Source organism: Equus asinus, chromosome 23 (genome assembly GCF_041296235.1).
Source record: "Equus asinus isolate D_3611 breed Donkey chromosome 23, EquAss-T2T_v2, whole genome shotgun sequence".
Taxonomy (NCBI): domain Eukaryota; kingdom Metazoa; phylum Chordata; class Mammalia; order Perissodactyla; family Equidae; genus Equus; species Equus asinus.
In genome coordinates this window covers 52,645,550-52,668,168 of record NC_091812.1, presented here as the reverse complement: position 1 = coordinate 52,668,168, position 22,619 = coordinate 52,645,550, and the positions used below count along the sequence as shown (strand labels likewise).

Sequence of the window (22,619 nt, the reverse complement as noted above, 5' to 3'; positions counted from 1 at the left end):
GAGGACCCAGGGGAGATTAAAGGGCCAGGATGCCTGATCCCGGAGAAATCAAGCCCCTTAAGAGAAAACCAAGTGTTAGCGGAGGTGTGCCCACACGCTTCCTCTTCCACTCGCTCTCACAGGTGAAGGTGAAAGGAGACGCGCCCACCCTGGGGCCCACGCATCTGGGGAGGCTTTGGGATGGCGTGTCTGCACGCTTTCAGCAACAGAAAGGAGGGTCTATTAATTTCCACGAGGCTTGCAGCCGTCCAAAGATCAGGAGCTCTGTAAGGAGCGTCGTGGACCCGGGGACCGCGGGCGCGCTCGGGCCGCCGCCCCGCCTGCCCGGTCTCGCGCACGGGCCGCGCCCCGCGTGCCGGTGGTGGTGCAGGGCGCTCCCGCCGCTGCAGGAACTTCAGGAACTTGGTTTTTTCTCGTGCCCATTGCACGATCTTGGGCTTTTTTTTTTTTCTAAATTGCTGAGTGTGGAGAGGCCCCGCCCTTCCGCGCCTGCCCGGGGCCGTCCCTCCCGCGCTCCCGGAGGTGCTCCTTCCCGACGGCGCTGGAGGGCCTGGCGGCGGCGGCCCATGGGGTCCACGGCGCTCCCCGCCTGGCTGCAGCCCAGGTAGGGCGCTCGGCAGACCCGGGGAGGGCGCGGGAGGAGGGGCCCCGCGGGCGGGGTCCCCCTCACGGCCGGGCGGGCACCCACCGGCGCCCCGCAGAGCCTGCCGGCGCCCGCGCTCCTTTGAGCCCCTGACAGGTACCAGCTAATTCAGTTCTCCCGACAACCCTAGGAAGAAGGCTCTATTATTTCCCCCATTTTACGGAGGAGGAAATGGGAAGGACCTGCTCGGCCACCCCTTCCTTTTCCGCGCTTTCTGCCAGTCCTCCTCTTCCTCCCTCGCCCCACCCGCAGCCCTTCCCTGGACTTTCTCACACGCAATGTTGCAGGCTGATGTTTAGAAACATATATCGCACGTGTAGATTCCAGGGCCCTGTTCCTGAAAACTGATTCAGGGGTATAGCGGATGTGAATGCTGCGCTAACGCACCAAGTCATTCTGATGCAGGTTTACGGGAGCAATTCCTCTTCCCCATTGCCTTAGCACTCTGTGTCACCCGCCAGCAAAATCATCAAGCTACACTGTATCTGCTTCCCAACTTATTTGCCTTGTTTCTCAGAGGTTGCACATCTCCAACTACAAGAAAATCTTGTCTACAGTGGCAGGGTCACTCCAACCACCCTTCTGAACCTCAGGCAAAACTTCCAACAATGCTTTTCCTAACTCCCTCAGCCATATATCTGTCCATCTTTCTTAGTCATCTCCCCAGCAACCCATTTTTAAACCTAGCTTGACTTCCCTTTTCTGGCCTAGCGACTAAACTGCTTTCTATGGGTGTCTGATGAAGGAACCTATCTGCTCTTGCAAAATATAGTAGGAGGCAGTGGCGAGATACTGACCCGTCTCACACAATGCATTCGAAGTCAGTCCAGTTACTGAATTATCTACTATTTGGGAATGCCATTGTCATGCTCCCTCTTGTAACTATAAACCAGTTATCTCTCAAGTTCCACACTTAGCAGGCTAAGCTACTGGAACATGTATTGACCACATCAATCCTTCTCCATCCATATTTTTTTTCAAAATATTCAAAGCCATCTTTGCAATGCTTACTTTTATCCCTTGACAAACGGCAAGGTTAGAACTTTAGCAAAGGTGAAAGTGGACTTTGAAATGGAACCATAGTTGGCTTTAAGCAAACTCAGGATATGCACTTTAGCAGACAGTGTGTGCTGTGGGTCCTTTCAAAATCTGATGTGCATTAAAGGGTAACCCAATAAAAGCTTACTCACCTTGCCCAGTAGGTTAGTTAAAAGACACGTGTATAGTGCTGAAAGGATGATTATAAAGGAAGTGTTTAACGGTATTTTCCTGTCTTTATAGGTATCGGAGGAACATCTATCTTTTTATCTACTACTTAATCCAGTTCTGTGGCCACTCATGGATATTTACAAATATGACAGTCAGATTCTTTTCATTTGGAAAAGGTAAAACTCCAAAGCGGTTTTGGATTTTTAACTTTTAATCCTTGTTTTTAACTGGTCCTGGTTACATTAATTTTTTAACTTCTACGATTCGCCTAATATCCTTCACTCCTCTAAAATTTAGGGACGATATTTTTCAGTAAGTATACTTGTTGCTTAATGCAAAAACCAAACCTTGTTGGAGAAGAGGGAGGTAAGATGAGGGAAAAGGATTCGGCTTCTCCCTGAGTAGACAGTTTGCCCTAAAAACATAGACATGGTACTGGGGCAGTGCCATTTCACTCCTCCTTTCTTTTCTTTTCTTTTCCTTTGTTTTGAGGAAGATTAGCCCTGAGCTAACATCTGCTGCCAATCCTCCTCTTTTTGCTGAGGAAGACTGGCCCTGAGCTAACATCTGTGCCCATCTTCCTCTACTTTATTTGTGGGACACCTGCCACAGCATGGCTTGACAAGCTGTGCTGTGTCGGCACCCGGGATCCCAGCCGGCGAACCCCAGGCCTCCAAAGCGGAACGTGCGAACTTAACCTGCACCACCGGGCTGGCCCCATCACTTCTCCTTTCTGATTCTGCACCAAACCTTAGCAGATTTGGTGTGTTTTGAGGAAATCTGTAAATTCCAGTCTAATGTTTTATGCTGAGAAATCAGGAATTAAGCAAATTCTTTCCTTGTTTTTATTCCTCAGGTTTAAGGTGACTGGAGACTACTAATAAATGAAAGATAAACTGAATATCCCCCAGGCCTGTATTTGGTCCCCTTAAGGATTAATGTACCCCTGAGAAAATGTGGCTGACTCGTCACCTCTATGGGAGCTGGCATTAACGGTTTAGGTCATAAGCTTCCTCCAGTTTCCTCAAAAGTAAAGATTTTAAATAGCATTTCAGTTTTCAAAAACTGAATCACTAAATGACTGTCGAAATAACATTATTTTCATGTTCCATCCCCACATGGGTAAGTGTCATCACAGTTTATAACTGTTGCATGACTTGAAATTTGAGCAACTGCTGGTTTCAGCTGAAAACAAACATATAGACTCTATCTGGGAAAAATCACGCTATGCTCATCAATCCAGACTTTGGTATAATAAGGAAATTAATCTACTGCTGAGGAATGTAGACTATTTTATATTGCTTTTTCTTACTACAAATCTACAGATCAGTTCTTGCCTTTGTTAAGAATCTCCAAAGATACAACTGGAGGCTTGAATTTCAACTATGAGTGTTGGGAGTCTTCAAGGAGAGGAAAACACAGGGGTTGGTAAAACTTCCTTTATATCTTTAGAAACAAATCATCACTTCCAGGCCTTGGAAGTTGGCTGTGGCTTTGTGGGCATTTTACAGGTCATTCCCAACACGAGCTGCAAGCAATGAACTCTTTCTTATGCTGCCTGGCATCTCCAGTAGGAAAAAATTGCTTTCGTCAGCCGTGTATTTATTTCTTAACTATTATCTTGCCTTTATAATTATAGAAGCTACTTATTATTAAAGAAATGCAACCTATTCCTACGGTTGAAATAGGACTGAAACAACTAAGTGGGGGTTCAGTACAATTCCTGAGTCAATGTATAAATTGAGTAGCTTAACAGCAATCTAATCACCTGAACGAGAAGCACCTGCTTCCTTCCTCCTTTGGCGAGCTGTGTAATCGATCACGCTCTGTTACAGCAAGGGCAGGGCCTTGGATAACAGCTTGGACTGTCTATGCCTCAGGAATCATCCATGAATTGGGGATGAAGGTAATAGTGTCCACCTTACAGAGCTGCTAAGAAGAGAAACCCTTAGTGCTCAATAGATATCTTCATGTGCATGATCACTAGGCAGTACAGACAGCAACGTCTTCCCCAGGAGGTTCTTAACATGGCAGGATTTCATCTTAAAATTTAAACCACCACATTTATCCTATTTAGAGGAACATTTGTATCCCTCCCATTTCAGCTCTCTCCAGATGCAGTATTTCGTTTGTGCCCTCTGCAATGCAAACTCCAAAAGACCCCATCAGAGTCCCAAATTCTAGTGTTTAAAACTAACAAAGATCCAGAAAGCACTAATTAAGTGTGCATAGCACACAAATGCTAGATACACATAAGATGTTATTTGATATCATGGCATCATTAATGTCATTTCCATAAAGCTTCTCTGAAATCACATTTTTCTCCTCCCTGTCAGTTTCTTGTCAATGGAAAAGCTGTGAGCACAGCAGCTTTTTTAATAAGCTCCCCTCCAATCTGTTGGCATTTGATGTCGTCTAGATTCTAACTGGCTACTTTTATGCGGGAATTGCTTATAATCTCGTAAATGGGGAATAAATGCTATAGCTTTGGCCATGAAGCCTTCTTTTTCAAGCTTTTATTTCTTTTTGGAAGAGGATCAATTAGAATGTTCTATAATCTGAAGTGCTTTCTTTGGTTGCATAGTATTCTTCATAATTTAGTAGCCTATTTAGGAAATTTCTCACACGTACAATGAATAAGGAAGTAAATAATCTCAATTTTGTTTCAAAGTGCTGCGTCGATTTGGGTTGTGATCTAGTTTTTACTTAGTATGTCCATATTTTTAATTTGCTGGACACAGATTCCATGGTTGACACTTTTTATGCCATTGGACTTGTGATGCGACTTTGCCAATCCGTCTCCCTCTTGGAGTTGCTGCACATATGTGTTGGCATTGAATCGAACCATCTTCTTCCCAGGTTCCTGCAGGTGGGTTTGAGTCACATTATTAGTATTATGGAATCTGTTTCATACTTAACTTTGTTCTATTTATAGCCTCTCTTGACTTTATGGCGGTTAAAAAGCCAACCCTTGCTAACTTGCAACCCAAGTCACTAAGAAGGAGAATTCCATGAAAAATTACCTCATCCAAAAACACTGCACAGTTAGAATAGTCAGCTGGAAACATTCAGAGGAGTGACGCTTGGGGATCTGTGTGACACCGCCGTGATCCTCTCCTGGGAGGAGATGTCACAGCCACTTCCCACTCTCGCTATGCCACTGCCCTGGACAGTATAAGACAGAGCAGGAGCATAGGATTGGAGCCATTCGGACTCAGGTTTGATTCCTGGCTATTCCATCTACCACTGTGGGGTCATATCACTCACAATCTTTGGGCTGTTTCGGGGAACCACACACATGATATCTGGCAAAAAGCAGATGATCAAAAAAAAAAAAAGTTCCCTTCATCTCTCTCCAGAGAATAGAATATTCCCCAGCCACTTCTTATGCATTCTGCCACTTTTACTGAATACAAATTGAAAGCAAAGATCATTCATGTTTATCTAGTAGAATCTAATCAAAGACTTGGGCACCAATCAGACCTGGATTCAAATCCCAGTTCTCTCTCTTACTAGTTGTATGAATTTAAACAAGTCATATAGTTGTTCTGAACTGCCTTTCCTCACATGATGTGAAAAGAACAACATAACTGAGAAAATGGGTGGGATAGGTTCCTAGTGCTTAGTTAAGAAGACAATACGGGGTACCTATTGTATTATTTTAGCTATTATTTGTTCCTTCTACCATGTCTGTAATCTTAGATGACCATGTTCCTTTTAAAGGCAGGTTGAAGGAAGATGGGAAGTTCACTGGTAGAGATTCATTAGGAAATCATTGCTGGATTAAGGCAAGAAAAATAAAAAAGTGGTATTTTCCATAAGGAGGGAGAGATAAGAGTTAGGTGCCTATATGAACATGTGTTTAAAATCTACAGACAAAGATAGTTACATGAGTATAATTTTAAATATTCACAAAATGAATTAGCAAAATTGGTAAATAACTAAATTTGACAAATTTGCATTGTAAAAAATAATTAAAATACCAGAATCTGATTGTACTGCCAGAACCTAGCAAAGTGCTTAGAACCTAAACATACACCTTAAATTTTTGTTGAATGAAGGAGTGGCATGGATCCTTGTGTTAAAATTTGCTTAAAATACCATGAAACTTTAAAAGATGGAAGTAGGAATATAATTCTAAGGAGCCTATTAAGAATTCAGCATTACAAGTTTATGGGAAATTTTAAATTTTACTTATGAAATAAAAGTAGAGAAATAGTATTCATTAGGTTGAAGACATTTTGAGTGCTGAAATATCAAATGTAAAATAAAAATCAGGGCAATATTTAGAGTATAAACTACCAAGACTAGAGCAGTCAGTTAGCTAGCCAAGACCTAGATGGAATTCCCCTAAACATATTTCCTTACAAAATAAAATTGGGTACATATCTGTCCCAGAAGAAGCATATTATTTGGGAACAAGATTTATTGGTGTTTATTACTTGTTAACAACCAAATGCATATAGTGTCAGTATTCCATAATGCTAATTTTAGAGAACAGAATTAACAACCCAGGTTAAATGAAAGTTGTATTCTACCATATGGAATTATTTTGCTTAGAGAATGATCAAATTCATCTAAAGTCTAAGTCATCTTTTGGTATACTTTTTTGGACTTTTTACTTTTTTAGGCTAAATTGGCTAATATTAATTTCATGGTAAAACAGCATTTTCAAAGTTAAGTAGTGTTATTTTAGCTATTGCCAATGTAGGGAATGCATGTGAGAAAAAGGACAGGCAAATTTGTAGGAAAAAAGACAGAATACCTGCAATATGCCTAGAAAATGTTCACGTTTTTTATGCTTTCCAAAATCGTGTAGGCTTGCCTGCTAATAGAAATTATGATACAACTTATAAATCTGATTTCTTGGAGTTCCAGAAATTCCAGAATATTTAAGTGTGATTTTAATCACTATTAATTAGAACTGTTTTGGCTTATAGAAATATGATCACTGTAATCAAGCTATATCCTGGTTTGGTAATTTAAAAATAATAGCAAATATACATTGAAACTTTTTTTCAAAGGTGAGGTTGCAAAGTCTACTGTTAGTGGGCTCAAATGATTTTGAAGTCTTTATTGTCTGGAGGGATAAGAAGTCAGGGATCACCACATTAGAGAAGACAATTGCCATTTTCGTCCTGAGCTGATTATTATTCAGTTTTCTTCTGATTGTTTGGCTTCCTCTTTTTGTCTCTTTGAGATTTTATCTTCCCTCTCTCTTTTATTCATTTACTATCTTTTCTGTGGTTTTCACATTGGACATGGTATTGGAGAAAGCTTCAAAAACACATCATCACATCCAAAGTTTCAGTTTCTCCGGTCTTCCTTTTTTAGAGTTCTGAAGACAATTAGAAGAATTCCCTCATTATGAGATGACTCTGAAGTCCTTGCTTTAAAGTAACCAAACAAAACTCTAAGGTTGTGTAATAATTCTTGGTTTTCCTGTTTCCCCATTTCTAAGTGAAGAAACTGTAGTTAAAAGTGTGGCTAAGCTACTTACACGGTAGCCCATAGCTGATTACATATGGTATCTTGAAAAATGCATGGTGTCCAGCTGCTTTCAAGTGGTTTGAAGAACATGTCTGCATGTTTGTGGTGTTATTTTGACATTTTTGTGAGATTGCTGAGTCACAAATGAATTCTCTTTTTGGGAAATGGTCTTCCAAAATATCAAGATAAGTCATTCCAAAAGGCAGTAGGAACCATTAGCTAGTTGAATAATTACAATCCCATGTATCAAATGGTGGTGGTGTGTGTATAGGGGGTATGTTTGTTTTCTGTGTTTTGTTCTGTGTATTTTTAAATGTTTTATACACACATCTTTATTTTGAGAGTTAGGGAAAAGCCATTATGAATTTCTAAAGTTACACACAATTGCTAAAGGAAAAAAGGGGGGAAATCCATTGACAATAAGACTGTAATTTAACACAGATATATATACTTTATGTACTTAAAAAATATATACATAAGGGGAAAAGGGCAAAACTATAACATAAATAGTTGTTTATAGATGTCCATTTTTGGAAATAATTACATGCCAATTAAAATTACATAAGGAAATATAGTAAACTTTTGATATACTTAAAATGGGATAGTAAAAAACGTCCAAAGGGGGCATATAACTATTATGAGAAATGAAAATATAAGCGAAAACTAGGCATCTCTCCCCTCTAACTCCTTCCTCCCAAATGAGCTTGCATGTTTTATTGGCTTTAGTAAAAAAAGCTGAATTGGGAAATCAGTTTATTTCAGTAGATTTAATCAAAACAATGTGGCTTTTACAGAGCGGAAACACTACCAACCCTGAAATATTGATTTTGAAGGGCTTTGCTCTGACTTTGCTTGTGCGGAAGCCTGAGAAAGAGGTTTCTATTGACATAGCTTTAGGATGTTTCAACTCAAAGAGAGAGGAAAATATCCACAAAACTAACCTTCGTATCATGCCGTTAGACTGAAGGACCTTTAGGAAACGCTCAGAGTAATCCAGTTTACTCCTTTACCTTTTGAGAAATGCTTTAAATGCAAAGACTTCATATATAACTGAATTAAAATGGCTAAATTCTGCATCCTTCCCTTTGCATCATAATAAACACTGCTGTACCTGTATTAATTTTACACAGCTTTTAAAATCTATAAATCAAAATACTAGGAATTATTACTCCCAAATTATTGTGCCTAAAAATTCCATTTGTGAGCCCAAATTGCAAGATCTATTTTTATATTTACCAATATTACCTCCTATTTCTGATAAGGGCAGGCAGGGATCTGCTTGCCAAAAACCACTCCAAAGATTTCACAGTCACAGATTCTTCTGAGAGCATATATGAAGGAAATCCCAAAGGAGGGTCTTAAAATAAACCTTTCAGGAAAACAGCCAAGTTTCACCCTAAATTCTTTTTTTTTTTTTAAAGATTTTATTTTTTCCTTTTTCTCCCCAAAGCCCCCCGGTACATAGTTGTATATTCTTTGTTGTGGGTCCTTCTAGTTGTGGTATGTGGGACGCTGCCTCAGCGTGGTCTGATGAGCAGTGCCATGTCCGTGCCCAGGATTCGAACCAACGAAACACTGGGCTGCCTGCAGCGGAGCGCACGGACTTAACCACTCGGCCACGGGGCCAGCCCCTCACCCTAAATTCTTTTTATCTGTGAAGCAGGTGCTGCTTTGCATTGCTAGATTCAATAATCTTCTGGTTTTCCATAAAATCATGTAGATTTTTCTCTCCAGTTTTGAGTTGGGAACAGGTTTATATTGTTAGAGATAAAATTGTACTAAAGATAGTATGGAGCTGTGAGACTCTCAAAATTTTTAAGCCTCTTGGGACTGAATTGCACACACTCCATAGATATCTCTGTAGATAATACAGCATTCACTCTGTAGATGAGATCTTAGATTTTGCCTCTATTCTTCGCCTTTGATCCATGGAGTTCTTCAGTGTGATAACTATAAAGCTATATTCATAGTATAATTTTAAAGATGCTGAGATTAATTTTTTTATTCACTAATGGTCTTAATTATATAGGAAAAATGTGTTTTCCTATAAATATACTACTAATCACTACATTAAATTATGTTTATTTTCTTAATAATAATAGCTTACATTTATTTAGGGCTTTCTACGTGCCAAACACTTTCCTAAGATCTTCACATGCATTAACTCATTTAATCTTCACAACTTATCCTGTACAATATTTACTATTTAATACTAATACTAATTATTATCTCCAGTGCAATTACTTAACACAAAAGTTAAATAAATTACCCAAGGTCACATTTGTTTACTGTCTGTCTCACCAAGTAGGATGTAAATACCATGAGGCTGGGACCAGGGCTTGATCCCCCGGGACCCAGAGCAGTGCACTCAATGAACATCTATTGAAAAATGAATAAATAAACAAAAAATATATAAATAGTATTATTTACATGCTTTTGTCTTACAGAAGAAAGTAATTGGTGGTTTTTGAACATATAAGGGTACGTTTCTGAAATTGTCAACAAAAGTTCACAGGATTGAAACAGTTTGGGTTATCATTTTAGTAAAATAATAGTCTGTGAGGTTAAAACTAACTTATTTTTAAGATTCTAGAAATTCTCCCTCTAGTTGAAACTTCATTTTACCCCTTCAATAGTTAATAACTAAAGTGCTAGCTGCCATCTATACAGTAACAACTTAATTTTGGTCCTTGCTTAACCTGGAGTTTAGGATTGCCAAATAGAACAGAAAAAATGCAAAGTATTTTTATTTTATGGCTGCCTTACTTCTGAGTAGACCACATTACCACCATGTTTAATTTGGCCTAAGTTATAGGGTGGTTTTTACTGTACTTTTATTCTAGCTGTTTGAGTTACACTAAACATTCCAAGACCATTCATTAGTAATTAGTCATTTTCTCACAGCTTTTGTTTAAAATGATAAAGTGTTAAGTGTTCCCAAGTGTCAGCTCCAAATAACTGGTCAAAAATAATAAATTTAAAAAGTCTATTCTTCAAAATTGTTTTGGTGTTGATTTAGATAAGGAGGGTCTTGTTTTCAGGTTTAAGTTTTGAAGGCAGGTTTCTTTAAAGAGTAGGCTCTAACCTGGATGTTAGGTGCAGGGATGGCCCCTAAAATAACAAAGGTGAAAATGTCTTAATTGTTTCAGAACAAGCGATTTAGAATCACAGTGTCTAGATTTTGATTCCAGATCTGTAGGCAAGTCACTTTCACTTTGTAAGATGCAGCATCCTTTGCAAAAGGCAGATCATACTATGAGCACTTACTTCTTAGGGTCATTATGGAGACTAAATGAGATGGTGTATGTTTAGAACTGGGCACAAAGTAACCAATAAATGTTGGCTTTTATCAATTTACGAATATCTCCACCTAAATTCTCCCATTGTATTGCCATTGAACGGTCAAGTTAGAGTTTGAATAACTATCAGGTAATTTGTTAATTAAATCGAGATTGTTGGGGTGGTCCTCCATGTAAGTACATGGTTGTGTTTTGGGGGCATGTTGATCGCTGACTTCTGTGCAGTTGGGATTCCATCACTAACACGCCACAGACCCTCAAGTGATGATTTTCAACATGGTGAGTTTCATTGTGCAGCTGCAGTCTCTTTTAGGAGATTTTCTCCTCTGTACCCATTATTAAGGGGCAGCCTGACATCACGAATAGCTTACAACTCTGGAAAACAGTGGCGCCCAGGTCTGCCACTAGTTTGGGCAAGTCACTTACCTTCTCTGGTTCCCAAATTCCTTATTCACAAAAAGGTGGTATTGGGCTAGTATCTAGAAGGTCCCCTAGAGATCCATCTTATCAAGAAGTATCTAAGTTTTTTCTTTCAATAGTCAGCCATGTAATTAGAAATATGTGTTGTGTGTATGCTTTCAGGTGTGTATATCTCCTGAGATTTTTATCAAAAATTAGATGATTTCTTAATTAGCAGGCACTGATCAAATGTAAGATTAGGTGGTGCCTAAGTACTTGTTTACTGCTAAGATCTTGTATCTGAAGGCTGCCACGTGACATGACAGCAAGCTTGGTTCATTCAGTAATTATAATTGCAGTTAAGTATAATTCATTATATAAATGTAATTAAATTAAATCAAGAAACTAGGGCATCGTAAAGAAAGACTGACAAAAGAAAAACAGCTATGTAGATAGCTTCCATAGATTGACTAAGGTTTGAATCATATCTAATTCCCTTAGCCAAGCAAAGATCCTCTTGACTCACCGTGGTAGTCATAAGTATGCTGATATAGCTTATACATGTGGATTTCTGATCATGTGGGCTGCTGTTGGCAAATCTTGGATTTCTTTGCACTAGGTGATTTTCCAGGACTAACAGCCTATGATTCTAAGTCATAGATTATCCCAGTCTTTTCTCTTTGATCCGCTTTAAAAATAAAAACAGCTATTGAAAAATAGAAAGCAATTCTCCCTTTCCTTTATCACTAATATGCTCCCTCAATCTCAACTATATTTTCCTTTGACCATGTAGAGCAAAGTAAAATATTCTATTAAAAAAAAACAAAAAACAAGAAATGCAGAGTGTACTGGGGATATTAATACAACATAAGAAAGCACATTACATTTAGATTGGGAAAGAGGAATGTATTTTTTGAGGTCAGTAATTGAAGCTAAGCCGTAAGCATGTGAATTCTCAATGATTTGCAAATGCTTACTGACTTGGAAAAACATGAATATGTTGAATTCTTTTCATTTTCCACTAGCTTATGAGGGCTAGGATTATATTACTTCCCTTCCCCCACACCCAGCTCCACCTGAAAAGCTACGATGGCGTCCTTGTTGGATGAAATTGAAATTTCTCAGCCTGTCATTCAAAACCCTTCACAACCCAGCCCCCACCATGTTTTCAATTTATCCCCTATTATTCCCTTCTATGCAGAACCCTCCCCCCCGCCCCAGGGGTCCTCATTACTCCCCAACACACACACCCTGCATTTTCACACCTCTGCCTCTTTGCTCAGGCTGCTCCCTGGGCCTCGGATGCCATTCCTCCTCTCCAGTCCACCTGACAAACCCGTCTATTTTTCAAGATCCAACTGAAGTGGTGCCTGTCTTCATAAATCTCTCTGCATCCCTTCCCCAGGCAGGTGTCTCCCTCACCTGTGCTCTTTAAAGGACCGCATTATTCACATGTGTTATGGTTATTGCCTCACATTCTCCTACCATATATATAGTCTTAGCATGTAATACGTCATGGACACTCAATGAGAGCTTGCCAAAGTGAACAAAAACGTGTGCGTGTATCACAAGAAGGGAAATATCCTGACTCAGATAAAATATATGTTATCTTTTTATTCATTATATGTAATTTGGAGAATATAGAAAAACAAAAAGGAGGATATGAAATTCATCCATTACTCTGCTCCCTCAGAGATCATGTTAACAGTTTAGTGTACTTCTTTCCAGTTAAAACGTGCTTTTAAGAGAAACTCTGTTTTTTAAAATTAGAAAATTGCCTACACGCTTAACAGATGATCCTAATTCTCGACTTTGCTGTTTCTTTGTTAGCTCACAGAGAGAATAATCATCCTCTTTGTGGTGATCACCAGTCAAGAGGAAGTCCAAGGGAAATACGTGGTGTGTGTTTTATTCTTCTTTTGGAATCTATTGGATATGGTTAGGTAAGGAGACAAAATAATCTCTTAAAACAAAGTCAAATTGCTTTTTACCGTGAAACCAGTAATAGCTGCTTGCATTTGGTTACTCTGAATGAGAGAGAAAAACATAACCCCTTTTCAAATTATTTTATCTTGATATGGAAATGTATTTTTAGTGCTTTCCATAATGGGCATATCAAAGATAATGAAAACCTACCGTGGTATTACAAGAGCAAATCAGCGCATTCAGGTTTCCAGCAGAAGACTTGGCATAACACCAATTTGGAATAAACCTCACAGCTGTTTGCTAATGAAAGGCATTTCTTGCAATTGCTCTGGTACACGTTACTTTAATAAGCAAAGCACGACTTTTATTATATCATAGTCAGAATTTACAAAGTTGGTTTCTGTGAATTGGAGAATATTTTCAATATAGGGCCTCATCTCTCTGGGAAAAAATGCCCGTCCACATACATTTTTGTTTACAGTCCCGCCAGGTTCAGATGACTGACTGAGGCTCTTTGGTGAACTCCGTGGAAATCCCGGAACCTCAGGTTAAGAACGCTTGCTCTGGATTGTCTTAGATTTTCTTCTAATTCTGAAACTTTGCAACGAGATGAGCCTAGTCTTATCTCTACCAGCAGTGCTGTAAAACAGTCCCCTTTGCTCAGTGGCTCACTTTGCAGATGTGTCGTAACGTAACTGCTACCTCATGTTTCGTAGCTGAGAACTGCCCCTCCTCATGAGACATGGCGCCTCATCCAGGACTGTGGTTTCTGATGTCTTATTCTCTGGTACGCCTGACTCTTTCAGTGTCAATTCAGTCTCAGATAAGCTCAGTAGATTCACTGGAGAACAAAGTGACTTTTGCATTGAGGGGGTATCATGATGTCATGGAAAGACTTTTGAACACAGAAGTAGAAGATCTCAGGATGAACCCCACCTCCACTGCTTACTTGCTGTACCATCTTGGGAAAATCACTTAACCTTATAAAAAACAAACACAATAGCACTAAGATAATTCATACATCTTAATATTCACCCTTTTAAAGTATAATATTTGTGGGGTTTAGTGTTTTCAAAGATAAGTGTAACCATTACTACTATTTTGAAAACATTTTCATTATCCCCAAAAGAAACCCCAAACCCATTAGCAGTAACTCCCATTCTCTCCTCCTCTCAGCCCCTGGCCCCCACTAACATACTATCTCTATGGATTTGCCTATTCTGGACATTTCATATAAATGGAATTATAAAATATGTGGCCTTTGTGATTGGCTGCTTTCACTTAGCATAACGTTTTCAAGGTTCATCCATGTTGTAACATGTCTCAGTATTTCATTACTTTTTATGGCTGAATAATATTCCATTGTATTGATATACCACTTTTTATCTATCCATTCATCAGTTGATGGACATTTTGGTTGTTTCTACTTTTTGGTCATGAGGAATACTGCTGCAAACATCCATGTACGAGGTTTTGTGTGCATATATGTTTTCATTTCTCTTAACCTAGGAGAGAAATTCCTGAGCACCTAAACTTTTTGCAACTCAATTTTTTTCCTGTGTAAAATGGGGGCAGAATTATCTTCCAAAGTTACCCTAGAATGACTGTTTTAAAAGCAAAGACCAAGGAACTTCCTTAACCTGATAAAGGCATCTGTGAAAAATCCACAGCTAACATGATGGTTAATGATGAAAGACTGATCTTTCCTCTTAAGACCAGGAACAAGACAAGGATGTCCACTCTTGCCACTTCTATTCAACATTGTACTAGAAGTTCTAGCCATGGCAGTTAGGCAAGAAAATGATGTCAAAGGCATCCATATTGGAAAGGAAGGAGTAAAATTATCTCTATTGGCAGATGACATGATCTTGTATATAAAAAATCATAAGGAATCCACTAACAAATATTAAAACTAATAAACTAGTTCAGCAAGGTGTAGAACAAAAAATCAATATACAAAAATCAATTGTATTATATATACTTGCAATGACCCAGGTAAAACAAAATTAAGAAAACAGTTCCATTTATAATAGCATCAAAAAATTAAAGTACTTAGGAATAAATTTAACAAAAGATGTACAGAATGTATACACTGAAAACTATAAAACATTGTTGAGAGAAATTAAATAAGAACTAAATAAATGGAAAGATATCTCATGTTTATGGGTTGAAGACTGAATGTTGTTAAGATGGCAACACTCCCCAAATTGATCTACAGATTCAATCTCTATCAGAATCCCAGCTGGTTCCTTTGCAGAAATTGAGAAGGTGATCCTAAAACTCACATGGAAACCCAAGGAACCCAGAATAGCCAAAACAATCTTGAAAAAGAAGAACATAGTTGGAAAACTCACACTTCTCAATTTCAAAACTTACTACAATGCAACAATAATCAAGAGTGTGATACTGGCATAGGGATATATCATGGAACAGAATTGACAGTCCAGGCATAAACTCTCACATTTATGATCAGTTGATTTTTGACAAGGGTGCCAAAACCATTGAATGGGGAAAAATTGTCTTTTCAACAAATGGTTCTGGGACAACTGGATATCCACATGCAAAAAGATGAAGTTGGACCCTTACCTCACGCCGTATACAAAGATTAACTCAAAGTGGATCAAAAACCTAAATGTAAGAGCTAAAACTTTAAAGCTCTTAGAAGAAAACATAGGGGTAAATCTTTGTGCTCTTGGATTTGGCAATGGATTCTTAGATTTGACACCCAAACACAAGCAACAAAGAAAAAAGATACACTGGACTTCTTCAAAAGTGGCTTTTAAACATATGAGAAGATACTTACCTACTCTCATAAGAGAAAAAACACAAAATAGTGAGATACCATTTTTCATTTAGATTGATAAAGATGAAAAAGTTTAGTAACTTGCCATGTTTGATGAGGGCTTGCACTGTTAGTATATAGTCTATATACACATAGACAAGTATACGCAAAAATATTTCTGAAAGAATGCATAAGAAATTGGCATTGGTCATTGCCTCTGAGGAAATAGGGTCCTGGAATGAGAGAAAGATTTACTTTTCTCCATTCATGTTTTCAAGGTTTTGGATTTTATTTTGCCATATGTATGTACTGCCCAATCCAGTAGTTCTCAAAATATGGTCCTTGGACCGGTGGCATCAGCATCACCTGGAACTTGTTTGTAACACAGATTTTCAGGCTCCACCTCAGACCCCCCTGAATCAGACACTCTGGGGATAGGGCACAGCAATTTGTGCTTTAGCAAGCCCTCTGGTTGATTCTGATGTATGCTTAAGCCTAGTCAGAGAGAGAAAAAAGATGAGACCACTTCATCTGTTACATCACAAAGGCAGGATTAAAACTACTGTACTCAAAACAAGCTCCTAAAGCCAGTTCATTAACTAATCACACAAGATGGCACAACCACATAAGTTGAGGGATGCCAAATAAGGATTTAGAAATCATATTTTTATTTTTAAAATTCACTCCCTAGATATTTACAAGTATTTCTGTCTTTAAAAACCTAGCTGCTTGCTGCATGAAATGGGCTGGCTTCTGAGTGAAACTGAAGTCACTAATCAATGAAATTTGTAACTGTCATTTGCTGGGGTATAAGGGTTACATTTTTCTCATTTCACCTCCATAATTATACATGATCCACACCATGAGACAAACCAGACTGACATGGTGACACTCCTACCATTTTTTTTTTTACCTCTTCTCCTGCTTAAATGATAGGAAATGAAGAATGGAATTTGCACACTTTCCAGTTTTGTCTGTGTATTTAATTGCATAGTAAGGTATTTCATTCTTCTGTTATTCCTCAGACATCAGCAGCCAATGATGTTTACGAGCTCCTTGTCTCCTTGCAGGTACACTTACAGCATGCTTTCAGTCATTGGAATATCCTACGCCATCTTGACGTGGCTCAGTCAAACACTATGGATGCCCGTTTATCCTTTGTGTGTTCTTGCTGAAGGTAAGAAAACTGTGACAAAAGCAATCTAGTTATAATGGCTCACCAAATTCTTTGATGATTAAATTACTATTTTTGCTACTGCTTAGCTGACTCAATGTCTCTTTCCTGGCATACTTCCCTTGATGCAAAGAAGCAAAGCATTAAGAAACGAAGGTAGAGGGGGAAGCAGTGCTGCACAGTAGACAAAATGTTGGAGGAGGAATGAGGACATCTGAGTACAGGCCCTTAACTTCATTATCTCTGTTTGAGTTTTGGGTAAATCATTTAACCTAAGTCTATTTACTCATCCAAAAGGGGTTTAACATTTAGTGATTCAGTGATTCTTTTCAATGCATAGAAATTCAGTTCCCTCTGGCTGTACTGTCCATCCCACTTGCCATCTACCATGCATCCCAGTCTCTGCCAGCAAAAGTTAACTCCACCTTTAGGTCTATGAGCAATTTCTCAGGGAAGGATTCCCTGACTTCTTCAGCTAAGGCAACTCCCCCTAGTACAGCACCATGAATCTCTCTTTGATAAGATCTATCTTGGTTGTACTTAGACACTTGTGTGATTTTTTGGTGAATATCTGTTTCCCTGACTAGCCTCTAAGTGCCATGGGGATATGGGCTTCTCTTTGTTTCCTTGCTTCCTTCCTTTTATGAACCTAGGATGCAGGCTTAATAAACGCTGGATGAATTACTGCATACAATACAAAGTAGGCTAACTACTTAGCCTAACTGTAAACCTAAAACTTAAAATCAAATGATGAAAATCATCAATTTGCAAAGTGCTGGAGGATATTGAGGAAATAGATGCTTCCTTCTGTAAGGGATTTGGCAGACTGATAGAGAACTTTCTGCAACAGATGTGATTAAAGATTTTGAAAAGTGAAGGCATAAGGAAATTGGGAAAGCATGTTAAAGTAACTAAGGGAAAATATACAGAAACAGATTTAACATAAAATGATGGTGACGTTGGCAATAATCGTAAAGTATATACAATAGAAACACATGTTTTCTATCTACCGATGACCAAAGAAAAGGAGCTTAGAGTAAGTCATATTAGACAGAGTTTTAAAATTTGTTTTGTTTTCAAATGGAAGAATTATTAAATTTTGGAATAGACCATGCCAAGAGAACCTAGACAATAATCTTCTTGAAAACCATAAAAAAAGGGTTGCCATTACTTTGAGAATGAAACCCCTCTCTCATTGAAACATTTATCAAGTACAGTCCTTTGTTATATCATAGGAAAAATACTGTAAACCATATATAAAGGAGTAAGGTAGAAATATGACTAATCTTTTCCTAAAAATAAGGGATGGATAAATGTATAGGAAAGGTTTCCATTCTAGTTATTCCATAATTCTAAGCCTTCTTTCCAGAAAAGCCATGTTCCTATATGGTTACCATAAAACATAGATTCTTTTATTAAAATCAGATTCATAAACTTATTCTTGCCATTAAAAGCAAAATATATACAGAAAAAAGTCTAGATGCACATATGACAAAATGTCAATAATGATTAATTCTGGGTGGTGGAATATAGGTGACTAATTTTATCTTTATATGTTTCTATATATTTCAAATTTCCCAAAGTATAAAAACATGCAGTTAAGAAAACATATTTGACTTTTGATAACTGTAATATCTTTTAATAACTATAGTTTCCCATCTGATAATGTGAGAGAAAAACTAAATCCATGTGAATAACCAAATCAACTCTACTGATAAAATGCTAGAGACCGAGGTGTAGCCCATGGAAATCTTCGATGGTATGCCTTGGTGTCAATTGCAGACCCTGTGCCAATGCCACTCAGCCTGTTCTGTCTGGCTCTAGTAGCTGTGGGCGACTGACTTTTCCTCCATCTTTTTAAAAAAAGACACTTTAAAAAATAATTTTAGACTCACAAGAAGTTGCAAAACTATTGCATTGTTCTCATATACCCTTGCCTCAGCTTATCCTAATGATAACCTCTTACATAACCATAGTACATTATCATTTTATTCCTTGAAATGTTATCAAAAATCTATATGTAGGGTACAATTTCATAGAACTTCTCTCTCTTTTTATCTGACACCCCAACCTCCTCCCTCAAAATTATTTAGGCCAGCATTTCTCAGACTTCCTCGGTTTTTATTAAGTACTGCTGGGGCATGGGAAGGAAGGAGGAGCTATTCCAAGGCTAGTTAAACTAAGGAAATGTTGGGTGAAACCAGTTTCTTTACTGCAGAACTTTTCAGAATCTACTATACTAATGTGTGTTGTGAAACTCCAACAGGAAAATATAAGCAGCATTTTCCAAACTCATTTGGCTGTCACCCCTATTTGAGGCTAAGGGGACAGGTGTGTTTTGAGGTATCATTTTAAGAAACACTGTATACTATTTCTCTGTAGACATAACAAAGTATAAGATGGACCAAAATTCAACAAGTCACACTGCTGTAATGGCCTTGCCAATTTAATCTTTCAGATTTCTATATCAAACTGTAGCTTTCTGGGCCAGCCCCGTGGCCAAGTGGTTAAGTTCATGCGCTATGCTTTGGCGGCCCAGGGTTTCGCCGGTTCGGATCCTGGGCGCAGACATGGCACTGCTCATCAGGCCATGTTGAGGTGGCATCCCACATACCACAACTAGAAGGACCCACAACTAAAATATACAACTATGCACTGGGGGGATTTGGGGAGAAAAAGCAGAAAAAAAAAAAAAACGATTGGCAACAGTTGTTAGCTCAGGTGCCAATCTTTAAAAACAAACAAACAAAAAACCCCTGTAGCTTTAGCTAAAGGATTCAGCAATTACCACAAAACTGCCATGATCAAATTCAAAATAGCCTTCAGCTATGCAGACATACATACATATCCCTGTAACAGATTAAGGAGGGAAACCTTCATGATTCCTCCTTTTTCTTTGCACAGCATTTGCCGTCTATCAGTCACTACCTTATTTTGAATCATTTGGCACTTACTCCACAACGCTGCCCTTTGACTTATCCATCTATTTCCCATACGTGCTGAAAATATATCTCATGATGCTCTTTATAGGTAAGTGGCGTCTGCTTTGTTTTTGTATTCTTCCCCTGCTTTTTGGTTAGTGCCACCATCGACCTTAACAGAAAGGTCTGTAAACATGGGAGAGACCGAAAAGGAAGCCTGACACGATGAACTACACCTTGTTAACAAAGCACCCAGAAATTATACTGCCTTTTCCAGGACATCATGAGATCAAATATATCACTGTTTCACTGTATGAACAGGAACAATTTTACTAGCAGAATATGTAACTACGCTGTGTATGAAATTTAGACGTTTTTACATTGGACACAGGTATCTGCAAACAAAACCTAGATGTCAAACTAAGCAGGCTTGGGTGTTTCTGTTTTTCCATTGATATCTGTTTTGTTTCATGTCTGTTTGGCCTTATGTGCTAGCATTTCCCCGCAGGCAAGTGGGAGTAGGTGCAAAAGACCCAAAAAAAGTGTATGGAACAAAAAGAGTTGAAAACATTTGAGCAATTAATTTTTTCCCAGGAAACTGGGAAAAAGCCTTCCATTATTAAATTTTAGTTTCTCCAGCTCTAACCTTCACAAATCCCCAAGAAAAAGATTACCTTTAGAAGGTAACAATTATCATATTTACAAAAACAACACATCAAAGAGAAGACAAATATGAAACTTCAGGGCAAGTGGAGACAGCTTCCCTAAAGAAAAATTAATTCCTTGCAATAAACAAAATAGTAAGATGGAGGGGTTTGTTTTACTTACCCTTCTGCAGAAAATCTAGACACTCCTGTAAGTGTTCTTTCTTTGAGTCTCCCTTGCAAGTGTCTGGTCCCTGAACTTCAGGCAGCACTGTGACTGTATTTTACAACCATGGTTCTTTCCAGAGAAATGGCTAATCAATCGTACTTACTTTGCCACTTCCTTCTCCACGTTAGGTATGTATTTTACCTACAGTCATCTTTACTCCGAAAGAAGTGACATGCTCAGAGTCTTCCCCATTAAAAAGAAGAAAATCTGAAGCACAGCATTACAATGCGACACAAGAAAAGACAGGTTTGTGGATTCAGCGCAGCAAACACAAACCAGGAAGCATTCTGGTGGGAAAATACCTAGGATTTGACAAAACCTGACATGAAATAATTGCACTCCTCTCTAAAACTCTAGACATATCACAGCAGTCTATGTTTCTCACACATTGTATTTTCAAAACATATACTCTGCACAACCTGCTTCACTAAAACTGTGGATTTTATACCAGTTACATTTATATTGTGTGAAGCCCCATTATTTTCCTGTAAGGTTAATGAGAAATAGGAGATTACCTGGAGTAGATTCAATTAAACCAAGAAACTGAAGTTGTTAACCTAAATTACATCTATTTACATTTATTTCTTTTCACTTCTGAGTTCCCAAATAGCAGCAGATCTGTAGGAGGGGAGTGATGTGGAATATGCTCTGCCATAGTCTAGAGTAACATATTTTATAGACAGATGTCACTGTCCCCAGAGTTAACATCCACCGTAAACATTAGACACACTTAGAAAATTAAACATGTTTCCAAACCCTGAAAGAGTACTCATTAATATTACACAAGTTATTTGAGCTTTGATGCTTTAAAAGAGGGCTCTGATGAAAACAGAAAAAGACCTTTGGTAATTATACAAATAATGCCCCATATTCCTTTTTTTAAACATAATCAGGCCTTATACATACCTTACAGGAGGTAAAAGGTACAAAAACATAGTAAATCATTTAAAAGAGGTAAGAAAATTAAGGACTACTGACGTTTCAGATTATTTATTCCTGAATTATTATTGCTAATTACTACAAATCATATATGTCATCGCTTATAGTCTTGAAAAATGCTCCTTTCTTTGAAAATCTAAAACACATGTGAATAGTTGACGAATAGAATCATTTCTGTAACATTAGTATATCATTCACTTTTCTTGAATTATAGAATCATCTTATCCAGTGACTATGTAAAAGAGTACTAAATATTTTGTGACAGAACAACCAAGTAATAAAAATGTAATTATAAAAAAATGAGTAATCTTATTTCCACCAAATAAAACATTTGAAAAGAAACAATTGAGTATTAATAAAGATAATTGACATATTTATAAATTTAATATATTTGGAATTTTAAAGTATTAAAATTACCCTTTTAAGAAGCTACATTTTGTTTCTAAACTTGTTTATTTCACTTCTAAATTTAAAAAAAAAATTACTGAACGCTTTAGTGTGTAAAGAGAACAGAAACCCATTTCCAAATTTTAGGTGACCTAGTCTAGCTTCTTCCCAATAAAGATGGCTACTTACACTGCTGAAATAGATATCTAGGATTACTAAAATGAAGAGAAAGAATTAGAGAAACTATACTTTATTAGGCCATTAGAGGAAATTAAAATTGCATTATTAAATGATACTTTAATTTTTAAACCAGATTACCTAAAGAAGCTTTCTACTTCTAAAAATAGAAGACCGAAAATAAATACAAGTATATTTATAATGATGGTAATTTTGAAGTATTGAGATGAGGTTTGACAATAATTTGAGATAGCTTCAACAATTGTTAACATAAAAAACTCTTGTGATTTCCTCTGGTGACAGAGTTACAATTGTTAATATTACTGTGGTTGGTTGCCTATATTCATAATCAAAAGAAATATTAAATTTTTTTAGAGGTTAGTGAAAATAAGGATGTCAT

At 37.8% G+C, this 22,619-nt stretch overlaps 1 protein-coding gene across 2 annotated transcripts; it reads left to right on the top strand.

Annotated features, from left to right (window-relative positions):
• Positions 1 to 335: 335 nt before the first annotated feature.
• On the top strand, positions 336 to 22,126 carry HACD4 (3-hydroxyacyl-CoA dehydratase 4). 2 transcript variants are annotated; one of them, XM_014845319.3, is made up of 7 exons: positions 336 to 604; positions 1,925 to 2,028; positions 4,594 to 4,721; positions 12,871 to 12,983; positions 16,819 to 16,925; positions 19,827 to 19,952; positions 20,845 to 22,126. In XM_014845319.3, exons 1-7 carry the CDS (start codon positions 567 to 569, stop codon positions 20,925 to 20,927), a joined length of 699 nt encoding a protein of 232 aa, XP_014700805.1. In that variant the 5' UTR covers positions 336 to 566; the 3' UTR covers positions 20,928 to 22,126. The 2 variants fall into 2 exon arrangements, with proteins under 2 accessions (XP_014700805.1, XP_070351466.1); XM_070495365.1 differs by lacking the exon at positions 336 to 604 and adding an exon at positions 608 to 739 and having other exon boundaries at positions 20,845 to 22,120.
• Positions 22,127 to 22,619: the final 493 nt, after the last annotated feature.